Genomic DNA, 12,463 nt, shown 5'->3' with positions numbered 1-12,463 from the left:
TGTTGTACACGTGGAAGATTGCTACTGCCATCCAGACATTGCACCACTACTTATTGCTGCATGAGATAATGAAACAACAAATTTCTATGGATTGGAGAGTGCATGAAACCTTGATACGTCCTGCTACTGACCACCCTTACTTGTAGAAAGAAAGTACATTGTTTCTAACCTTTTGCAACAACTTAAAATGAAGCCAATCTTGTACAGGTGACAATAATGCCGCTAGGAATAGTCTGCTGGAAGTGGTAGAACTTTATTCACTGATTCATGACTTGAGACCTCTTGTCGCCTTAATTGAGTCGGCTTCACTTCTTCTGATCGATACTGGAACAAGTGTATATAACTCATCAGACTTGGCAATGTAGTCAAATCCTACTATTCAGAATTGAGTCATGAGTAGGGTTGTTGTTCACATTCAGGTCTGCCAGACAGGTAGATTTTAGGTCATAGAATACTTCACCCACTGAACACCACTGTGATTACAGAATGACCCAAACATTAGGCTCATAAACTGCTTCTAATGCTCCTACAGGGCTGAGACTGTTGCACCCTTAAATGAGTCGTGACTTTGATGAATTAGGTCTTAATTGTTTCAACAGATTTTAGTTCTGCTTCTCATGCTGCAAGCATCATCTTCCAGACTTCAGATAGTAAACCTTAAGAAGAGAGAAATAACACAAAAATTAGAGCTATAAAACCTTGACTTCGTTCTGCACAAGTCATACTTCAAATAACAAGAATCCGCACAAAAATCTTTTAGTCAGAACTGCAGGACTGGCAGTTAATAATCTTCGCTGAATTGAGCAGAGCCAAAACATAAGAAAGCTGCTTCAGGACTTTTAAACAAACCAAACGTATCCCATAAGAACCCTCGTTGCTTCTGAACAGACCTGTAAGAGAACTACCAGACCCAAAATCCAAGTGCCAAAACAAGTATAATGCTTCCTTCAATCCTCTCGCTTGATTTTAATCATTGTTCCAAGGTTGTGGTTAAGAAATAGGTGTTGAATTTTTGTCTTAAAGGCCTGCCACAGGTCCGCACTTCACATCAAATTCAGCAACTGCTCAACAAATTACAGAGGATTTGCATCATAGGTCTGTTGCTCAGATATTACTCTCATTTTGTCCTCAAGAAGATCGAAACTGTAGGAGGATATTCACAAAACCCATTGTCCCCACCTGCAATGAATCACCCCAACGAAAAACCCTCAACAAAATCAAAACAAAACAAACCCTACCCCTCTGGTCAGATTTGTCTATGTCTCCACAGGGGCCGAAGTTGATTTCAGAAAAACGTCACAAGATCGTTGCATTTAATTACATTCTTAGGAGGGAGGATACATGCCTTGTTATAGTATTTAGAGGGGCTTCCATAAGGCAATCGAATTCCCCTTTTGGAGAGAGAAATTTGAACTTTAAATTCAATTAGTGGAGGGAAAACCTTTTAAGGGTTTTTAATTTAGACTTGAATTAACTTAATAAGCCCCAAAACCCTCATACTTTCTTGATCATTGGCAAATATTAATTCATAATTAACTTTTTGCCATAGGGAATACCATTTTAATTCATGAAGGGTGGCCTTATAATACGAGCTTTTGACTTGACCAGGGAGAAGTTGCCACATCACCACCCCATGGGGTTTTTACCTGCAAATTGGGTCCTTAAACTTCAATCAAGCATAACTTACAAACCGTGAAGGCTCTCATGACGTGCCACATACCACCAGAAGCAACTTGGCAAGCAGAATTCATCAAGGATGTTCTTGACACGAAAAAACATGAATTGCCATGTCATATTAATCAACAAAGGGCAGGGAATTTTCTGGTGCTGCTTGAGTTGACATCAATGACAACCTTATATCAATAGTTCTTTATGTTCAAGGCATTGGACCAAAGCTTGCTTCTATTTAATGATTACACATGTTGTACCTCTGAGATAGTAGTAGGTCAGCTACCAATGCCAGAGCATCTAAAATAATTGTTTTGGGGTTTTTGGTTTTAGTTTTGGAAGACCAATGAATGAAGACAAATGTAGAATTGAAATACTTAATCCTTTGGGTTATATTAATATTTCAGCAAATGGCTGCTATAAAGCTTTACACAGTGATATAGATCAAAAATAGTGGTGAGAAGAAGATAGAAAATAATAAGATTATCACAGTTTCTAGACTGTAAAACAAAACAATCATAAGTAGAAAAACCTTCTAAACTACGTTCCAAAGGTTCAAGGCAATATACTTAAGCTTACATAAGATGCTGATGATTTATTGATTAGAGGGGATTAGCTAAACAGACAGTTCATTAATCCATTCTCTTAATAGATGATCACTTCAAGAGCTTATAGGAATAAATTGAGACACAATTATTCCTACCTAGATATCTCTATAAGTCATAAACATACGAAGAAAAACATAATGATTGATAACTGGAAAAACTTACAGGATAACACAAACTGTGTAAAACCAAATTCAAAATCCTCTGCTTTGTATTAAGGTTCCAAAAAGACTGAGTACATCAAGTGTCTACAAAAGCTTCCTTCAAAGGTGGCTTCCAGGTTCAAAGTAGAACTAACAGTCACAACTTAACAAGCAATGAACTATGAACCTTAAACTTCGAACCCTTAATAACTCGAGAAGAAAGTTATTTATACAATAATGAAACTAGGAAAATATCCTAAAACTGATTAAGATTTATTCTAGGAAAGGAAAGATCTTCATACAAGAAGATAGGGGCAGCTATTAAACTGCTTCTTACTGTCCCCTTTTAATCAGGGTGTACTGGTTTTGTTGATTGATATTTTGCCCCTTTAAGCTGCTTGATTGTTTGAATCCTTTACGCTTGGTTGATTTCTTCATTTGATCTTTCATCTGATACTATTTAAACTCTGTGAATATCATTTGACCCTGTTGATTAACCTTTACTGTGTTCCTTTTTTCCTTTACTGTGCATTTCAGGTTTTTGCTGTGTTTTTCAATGATAAATCCCTTTAGATTTGTCTTCAAACTGTATGCAGGTTTTTTCTTTGTAAGCCTGGAACAGAAGTCTTTTCCTGCAAAACATAGAAATTGTTAAGAAAACCTAGGTGACAAAAGAGGACTTCAAAGAATTTTTTGAGCTCGAAAGGATATTGGAAGGAGTCCATAGCGTATTGGAAGATAAAACAATGGCTTTATTGGTCGCAGAGACTTATGGAGGGTTTACTATGAAAGCAGGTGAAACAAAGGCAAAATGGTGATTTTTGCGTTTAAACGAAGAAATGGCTTTCTTTTTTAAATATGGGGCGAAGTGAACAATGGTTATTTTGTCGTTATGCAGGAGGCAGTTTTGGTTTTCATCACACCGCTTATAAGGCGTGGACGGTTTTAGGAAGGGTTCACCCGTTATGGTTTAAAGCCTAACACGTAGCAAGGGAGGACGATGGAATACCGCTTTTCGGGTGGGTAATGTCTGTACAAAGAGCCAACCCGAAATTGTCAAGGGCCGTTAGATTTGAATGCGTTAGATCAGACGGTGGCGGAGCGAAAGAGCAGTACAAAGGGGCCAAATGATTAATTATAGCGGTATGGGCTTTATTATGTGTTAGAATTGTGATTAGCGGGGTTAAATGGAGGTTAAGGTTAATTCTTCGTTAAAATCATAAAAACGATTTAAAAAAGAAAACCTTCACAAAACAGATATGGCAGACTTGAAATAATATGAATGCGAGCGGATAAATGATATCGAGTTCGGGTTCATATCGCATATCACAATCACAATTTAGCAGAGGAAGGCCCATCGCAAAGGAATGCGATAGGGGCCGGACGCGACGTGGAAATAAAAAATGGTTAATATTGCGTCGAGTTCAGGACCATTGTGCATCGCATATCGCAATCGGAAAAGAGTGGATGCATGTTTAAAAGGCTTGCGATCCGCCGATGCGATGTTTGATTAAATATATAGTTTTATAATAAAACTAAAGGTTTCGGGGCATTTTATTAAAGGGAGTTAACATATATGAGAAAATGGAACTTTTTAGTGGTTTAATACTATAGGTTAGTGTTAATATGAAAACATGAGCGGAAAGGGAAAATTTACGCGAAAAAATGGAAAATATACGCGAAAAGGGCAAATACACTAAGTATAATGCCTTTTCATGGTTTATTTGCTTTTCGCATAGGCATCAATACCTAGGCTAAACATCTTTTTGTGGGCTTTTTGGGTAAAAAGGGATTTTACATGGGGTTTTCACTTTTCCTAGGCAAAAAGGGATTTGACCTTAGGAAAAAGGGTTTTTATGGAAAATGAATGAATATGAATGTATGAAAGTGGGAAAGAGAAATTAGTGAATATAGGGATGAATGGAGATGAATGAGAAGTTAATTAATTGATCTTGTAGACCTTCATTTGCTTTGTGTAATTGAATCATGGACATAGAAACATATGGTAAAACATGATAATGTACCTTTTGTCCAATGAATCATCAAAATTCTGCAACCTTTCTCCTACTTACCCTTCGCTTATCCTATCATTTTTTCTTCACTTAATGGGTGCATTTAAGCTAGCAAACCCTTTTCCTTTCTTTTTATTTTACAAAAGCAAACTATCTAATTCTAACCTTATAACATTCAAGGGTTCAAATTAAACTGATGAGCACCTTATTATTCTCTACCTAACTACTGATCTGCCAAGCTTACAAAGTTTGGCCAGATCTTCATTCTCTAACTATAACATTAAATTTAAAGCATGAAGCAGTCAAGATTAAACTATTTGACTGTCATGGGTTGTGGCATTTATGACATGCTGCACACAACCATTATTTTGCAGAAACAATAGTAGTGGCATTTAGACTTGCTCACTTTCAGAGTTTATTTGTTTTCTTTTCTTTCTAACCTAGCATTTTCTTTTTGTCTTTATTTTTTAGGACATCTAACCTAACATTTTCTTTGATATGGACATCATCATCAAGATTTTTTTCAACTAACATTTTATTCACTATTGTTATGTCCATATCCTAACTTAACATTTTTTCAAAATATTTTTTATTTTTTGACTATTTTATTCTACCTTATCGAAACCAAAAAATGCTACAACAACACGCACCAATAAAAACATGGAATTTTGGTTGGGTGAATGGGTTGTAAAGGACATGACTAGTGATTTCAAGTGGTTGCCTCCAACTATTGCGAAGAAACCAACCATATGTAAAAATTAGGGAAGACTCCTTCCTCAGAGAGGAAAAGATTCATTGTTATGGCAGCCAATATCGATGACACCAACATACTATGGCTCAACGTCTCAATCACAAAATTATGGATCTTTACAACATATGAGCCAAGTACATATGGTTAATGATATTCCATGGGTTGAATCATCCAATGGCATCTATGAGGGGTGTGTAATGGGGAAACATCATTAGAAGTTCTTCCTAAGAACAAAAGCAAGGCAAGCTTCACAATCTCTTGCATCAGCATACGAGGTCGAAAAAGAAAGTCGGAATGGATCTCTGGCTGCTCCTCAGAGTCTGTTAAGGAATCTGACAGACGAGAGGTGCTCTACTATGAACCCATCTGGAGTTAATCTCTCTGACACTCTAAGAACATGTGGCCTGATGCACAGATCGGTACCACGAAAGCAGCTATCCTTACAGCAATTATACAGTAGATCCATATAATCATATGGAGCAGTAGAGAAGGTCATACAGTTTTCCTTACAGGCTGTTTCTTCTGGGTTTTGAGCAAATATGTTTCTGAGGAGATTTTGATAATTGTACAACTGCAGTTTCAGCAGCTTGTTGAGGTTTCCTTGTAAGCTTTGAATAAAAAATCAAAAGCTGATTTTGAAGAACACATTACCTGTGCATGCACAAAACTGTTTTATGCTTCAACAATTTAATTTTCCAGCTACTGTGTGATTGACGCTGTGGTCTGAAATTAATTTCTGTGTTAATTAAATTCAAAACTTTAGCTGTTTAATTAAAATCACAAGGAAAACAGTCTCCTAGGGCTGAAAATTTCTACAACTGGAAAGCCTAGTTTGGGAGGATTATAATATGAAAATGTTCCTTTCAATGTTGATTCTGTGATGAAAATGGCCATATTGTAAAAGCATGTCCAAAATCAGCACTGTGGGGAGGATCTCATCGAAATATGAAACCCTCTTCATTAGGCCTCTCACATGGAAGGAAATGAATTTTATGAAATATGTGGATGATCAGAGTCACTAACTTCATCATCAAACCATGGTGGAGTGATTTTTGTCAAGTGGTTAGATACAAAAAGGCAAATTTTGACATAACTCAACCCCAACAGTAGTCATTGTGAATTATAAACTCATTCTTTACTTTGATAAAGAGCATCATTTCCAAACAGATAATCTTCTATATCTCATGTTTATTGTTCTTGTATTATTGGCCATTAAACTAAAAGAAGTTTTCACATTCATAAATTTAATTAGTATATTTCCACCTTTTCTTAAGACCAGTTGACTAACAATTTTGATGGGAAATATCGAATGTGTGGCCAATTTAAAGTTTAGAAAGCACATGCAGTTTAGAAAGATGTACATTATAGACCTCTTCAAGTATTATTACATGGTAACCTATAGATGGAAGGAGCAGTATGAGGTGCTTCTTGGCAATCCCTAGGTATTATCAACTTGTTATGTAAATAATAGTAAAATAACTAGACACTGTTATAACTTCCATGCCTATCCCTCCTATCTACATCTGAAGTTTTATCTAGAGGTGCTCTTCCAATTATGAAAAATTCTACTAGATTTGTTTTCTTGTTTGTTTTTGTTTACCTAGAATGAACTTTGCACTCTCCAATGAAAAGCATTTTGCTTTTATTCTTTATTTACAGTTCTTTCTTTTAGGAATTGCAACTATTTTCCATAAAATACATGAGACTAATTACAATAAACTGTATGTTCCTTTCATATATGAGTCAGATATATTTATGACTAGGAGACCTCCAACCTCTTCCCGAATGCATATTGATAATGGGGGGATTTTTCCCACATGGATTTAGTATTTGAGTTTGTTTTGCTGTATTAGACAATTTATCCTAATGCTATTCAGGGTTATATCCTAACCCAAGAGGTTGCAAGGGAATTTTGAACAAAAAAAACCAACAACTGCAAATCTTGTTTGGAATTTTTTCTACCAGGTGATACTTGTCCTTAGGCTATATGCCATGCCATGCAACTTTCAAAGTTCATAAATTATATATATATAACTGCATATCTTGTTTGGAATTTTTTCTACCAGGCGATACTTGTCCTTAGGCCTATATGCCATGCCATGCAACTTTCAAAGTTCATATATATATATATATATATATATATCCCTTTGTGGGGGTTACAATTATAGATACATGTGTGTGAGTGCACACCGTGCCATGCAACTTTCAAAGTATATATATATATATGAGAATACCCTTAAAGGTAAGGAAACACCATCAACTACTCCTTATGGAAGGAACCACTCCACACACCATGATTGTTACAATATAAATCCAACATCTCATATACACAACCCATTATTATTCCTGGGAACCTATGCCAACTACCCATTTACATAACTTATCACCCACCAATTACCAAGAGGAGCTTATTGAATAAGTATGACCCCATTACATTTAATGAGTTCACAGACAAACTACTTAATGGACCCTATTCCATGAGTATGGCCACGTTGCATTAATTATCCTCCATTGGTACCTAACATTTCATCCCCCCTTACATGTTTCCTTCTCAACGCATGAGTGTAGGTCTTATAATATAGTTTGTTAAGCATTGTAGCCAATTGGTATCAAACACAATCATCCATCCATCCTCGTGAAATTTGGCCATGTGATCTCAATACAACCAACACCAGAGCATAGAGAGTGTTGATCAGTGGTTGTCATTGATGTCAACCCAAGCAGCAGCAGGGGCTACCCCGACCTTGCATGGAAATTTTGACTTGACAACCCATCTTATTCTAAGTCATGGATCTTCTAGATGGATTCTACTCATCAAGATGTTTTCGTTGACATATGGCACGCCACATAATTCTTCACGGTTTGAGAGATATTCGTGTTTGAAGTTAGTAACCCCAGTTAGTGGGCTAAAACCCCATGGGGTTGAGGCATGGCACTCATCATTGGTTGTGATCATTGAATAGTCAATAATTAATAACGTTTTAAGCTCCTAAAATCCCTCCAACATTCACTTGTTGAAGACCATCTCAACCTAACCATTTCTATAAATTGTGACCCTCATATCCTCCTCATGTAAGCACTTTTCAATGAACTATCTTGTGAGAAGACCTCTATAATTTTCCAGCGCTCATGTGCTTCTAATGCAAGATATGTTGTAGCGAGTTTAAGGTTTCATTGAGGTCTAGTTAGGGCACAAAATTATGATCAAGTTTGAAAATCTGTTTTGAAGCGAGTTTAGAGCCTTGGATTCTAAGATTTCGCTACTTCAAATGGATCATTGTGCCATTTTCACTATAACTTTTTTTCTACAAATCTTCAGAAGCTTAAATTAAAACCCATTTGAGCCGAAATCTTGATGAACCTCGTGACCGAATTTCAGATCTTGGTTCGCTATATTTTCGAAGATATCATCTGAGAAAATTAGGGTTTTTGTAGGCTCCCGAACTCCATGTCAAACAGGTGACCTCGAGAAAATCGTCATAACTTTCTATCTGAGCATTGGATTCAAATTTCATAAACAGTGCCCGAAAGAGGACGGATTGTAGTTTGTTGAGTATCGCTTTCAGGGCTGAAGGTCGAAACAGTGACACGTGGCACTTTGTACATGTTTGCTCTACTGAACCAGTCTATAATCAGGTCATCATGGAAGATTGGGCATAACTCTTTTTTGAAGAATCCAATCTCGATCAGACCTGTGGGGTTGGAAAAAGACCTCAGAGGGCTACCACAAAACGAAATTTCAGACCTTGGAGATCTAAAACTACATAGATACAACAAATTCAATATCGAGTTCCTAGAAGGCAAGAAAAAGTATGCATTCAAGGATCACTGCAGTAAGGACCACACATCAACAATCAAGGGTAAGTCTACTACAGCAAGGTATGTATGATTAGTGTTTGCATTTGAATTTTGAGTATCATCTCTGACATATGTTTTTGCAGGACAATGTAAGTATATTGTTTTGTATTTGTTTGGGTCTTGCTTGTTAATGCATGTGCAAGAAGGATGACACTTTAGAACAACTCGGACACATACTAGAAGGACATGCAATGCCAAAGTACCATTACTTGAAGCAAGCACAACAATACCTCAGCAGCTGCAAGTGATCCAAGAAGCAATGTTGAGTCAAGTGTCAGGTCTTGTCAAAAATCCAGTGCTGTAAAAGAGTCATCATTGTAAATTTGTAAAAGAGTCATCATTGAAAGAGTCATTATTGTAAAAGAGTCAATCTGCCTAGAGTCAAAGAGGCATTGTTGGGAGGTATAGGAGTCACTGTTGGGATGATGTCATGGTTGGGTTGCAGGTCATAGTGTGATTGGGTGTTCGGTCAAGTACAAGAAAATCATTATAGATCATATTGTATCGTGAATCATTGTCCCTAGTACTAGAGTCCACAATCTTTTCTTGCTTCTGATCATTATATGGTGGCAGGGAGATGTTAGGCATGTGCATGAAGTCGCCTACAAGTTGGAGCCTGTGAACACTTCAGGGTGGTAGGTCGGTCTAGGATGTTGGGGCATCCATTCAGTTGACCACTGACGAAACCAGGGCGTTGGGGTGTCCTTCCAATGATGGAGAAGAATGTTTTTTCTAGAATTCTAGGAAGTTGTACCTTTCATTTCAGTTAGGGTTGAAGATTAAAGAATTTATTAGAAAAGCGTTCGGTGGTTTTTGACCCAAAGGGGGTTTTCCACCTAAAACTCTTGTGCATATTGTGTTCTTTTGTTTACTGTTGTTACTGGATAAACATTAATAATAATTGAAGATTAACTAATACTCTGAAAAGATTTAAAAGTGCTAATTGCTAAGGAATATTGATTCACCCCCCATCTCAATATTTCCAATAGAGAGTACCCTTAAAATAGGGTTACACCATACAATAATCATTACAAAAGTGTAAACTTCATATCTTCTCCTAAGAGAATAATTACAATAACAATTCCATTCATACCACAAAAGGAGGAGTCCATCCTTACTTATAGCTAACTAGCAAATCCTAACCAAAAGCACTATCTTCTCCTAAGAGAATAATTACAATAACAATTCCATTCATACCACAAAAGGAGGAGTCCATCCTTACTTATAGCTACCTAGCAAATCCTAACCAAAAGCACTAGTGGTGCCTGTATGAATGACTTGTCCATACCACTTATTGAATGCTAACTACCTAGTGGACCTTAGCAAATAAAAATTATGGCTTTCATTCTAAAATGTCATTTATGTGTCTCATTTATGGATCCCACCAAGACATCTGTTATTGCTGTTTCAAAGATAATGAGTCCCAATCTTTTATGGATCCCACTAAGACATTTGTTATTACTTTTTCAAAGATAATATGAGTCCCAATCTTTTACTCTCTGAAAACTCATTAAAGTTATCCATACCACCCGTGCTTTTATCACCAAACTCATCCTTGTCACTTTGACAGCAGTATACATGATCAGAACAATATTTCCAATTCATTCAGCTCACACCATTATTTGGATCTGGTTAAGCAATATTATGTCTACAACTAAGCTAACCTACTCCTCCAATCTGTTAAATTTTAATTTTGTTGATTTTGACCAGGCAAAACTCATGGCTCAAACATAACTACACGCTTACTAAATATTAAACACTATACCTTGCGATGGTTAAACAATTTTATGTCTACAACTAGACAATTTTGTTCATCAGATATGGTATATTTTGACTTTTTTCAGCTCGCAAAACTCAGGGATCAAATATAACTAGATGCTTATTATTTACCTACGTTCTCACTGTCCCTGTGATGGTTCGCACCAAACGCTTATAAATCATCCATTATCATGTTAGCTTCAGCTCAAAATTTTACAGACGGAACTGTACAGATAGCATTGACAATCTCAAGTCCAGGTGGCTTGTTAAATGGAGTACGGTGGTAAGATGACTATTAATAACCATGGAGAATGCAAAGAGCTGACTGTGGTTAAGGTCCGACGACTAGCTATTACGATATTTCAGTTGTGAACTGACAATATCACAGGTGCCTGCATTGAATTGTAGATGAAACGCCAACGAAGATCATCCATATAATTCATTACTTCAGCACGTGGTTCTCTACGTTCAAACAACAGTGATGTTTTCATGAACCACACGGAAGTGATGATAGCATTTGTTTTCAAGAAAACATGGCAGCTCGAGTCCCTCGACTGAATGAGTCTTTCGTTGGTTTCGAACACAGGTAAAGTCTCTGCCAGTAACCCTCGATTGATACAGAACGGGTTGCTAGTCATTGAACTAAGCCCACTTCTTCATAGCGATAAACCCTAAAACGGGGTTTAAAATATGTATATGGTCGAAGTAACAAACCCTAAAATGCGGTCTAAGATAAGTTCAAAACTATCTGAAGTACCATTACCAAGACTCTATTTTACAAACAAGAATAGAACAAAAGTAAAAGCCTCTGCGTCTGATTTGGGGTGTAATGAAAAGCCAAGGGATTCATTTAGACCATATAAATAAATAAATAAAATGAGAAATGGAGAGAAATGCTCACAATTTGCGCTTCGGGATCCATGTGGTTTCCGTACTCGAGACATCTCTCTCCTATTCTAATCACCATAGAACGCCAGCTACTCATGGTTTCTTCTTATTCCTCTGCAGGTAAATAAATAGATGCCTCAATAATCCATGAAGACATTTGCAAAATACACATACAGAACAAAAGACTTATAACTGTCGTCCCCATACATACCTTTACTAGAAATGTATGCGTTGCAGTGGCTTCTACAAGGCTTCAGCTTCGCCTGCAACGCGTCGTCTGTCACGGACTAGTGACACTCTGTCTGTGAATAGTTTAGTCCACAAAATCATTCAAATGTTAATGTACATTACGACGTTGGAACTAAATATTTAACTCCATAAATTGATTTAACAAAATTATTGTTTACCTTATTCCCGTTCCATGGCAATGGCGGCAAACTTTAAAATGGGTTGCCACTGAAGGCCTCGCTCTTTGCCGGAGAACAGCATTAAGGAGTTCTTGTAATTTTAATAAAGCGCTGGCTCTTCGTCGGAGAACACAATTAAGGAGTTTTTGTAATTTTAATAAAACAAGGATCGAATTTATTAAGAACCAGTTTTATTTATAATAAGATGTTTAGGGAGAGGTGTCCAGAAGCTTGGAGCATTTATTGTGAATTTCACAGAAAAAGCGCCAAATACATCAAGCAAATGACGAAGCAATCTGTCCCATAGGCTATCTTTAGCCTCGTGGATGTTAAAATAATTTCTTTCTTTCTTTCTTTCTAGGTTGTGTGAGAT

General features: G+C 36.7%; 1 protein-coding gene across 2 annotated transcripts in view; it reads right to left on the bottom strand.

Annotated features, from left to right (window-relative positions):
- Positions 1-12,239, bottom strand: part of ABH1 (ARM repeat superfamily protein) — a 375,899-nt gene extending 363,660 nt beyond the window's left edge. Inside the window, exons 1-3 of one of the 2 annotated variants that reach the window (XM_089402626.1) lie at positions 12,091-12,239; positions 11,895-11,985; positions 11,697-11,797 (exon numbers count right to left, since the gene is read on the bottom strand). In XM_089402626.1, coding sequence (XP_089258752.1) covers positions 11,697-11,780 — 84 coding nt within the window. In that variant the 5' untranslated portion in view covers positions 11,781-11,797; positions 11,895-11,985; positions 12,091-12,239. Of the gene's footprint in view, positions 1-11,696; positions 11,798-11,894; positions 12,049-12,090 lie in introns of those variants that run through there. The other variant, XM_089402625.1, reaches the window with a different exon arrangement.
- Between the last annotated feature and the right edge of the window lie 224 nt (positions 12,240-12,463).

Source organism: Pinus tabuliformis, chromosome 2_1 (assembly GCF_031772625.1).
Source record: "Pinus tabuliformis cultivar Carrire ecotype Pingquan chromosome 2_1, CPIR1, whole genome shotgun sequence".
Lineage (NCBI taxonomy): Eukaryota > Viridiplantae > Streptophyta > Pinopsida > Pinales > Pinaceae > Pinus > Pinus tabuliformis.
Note: the sequence above shows the minus strand (reverse complement) of the source record. Positions and strands in the feature narration are given on the sequence as shown.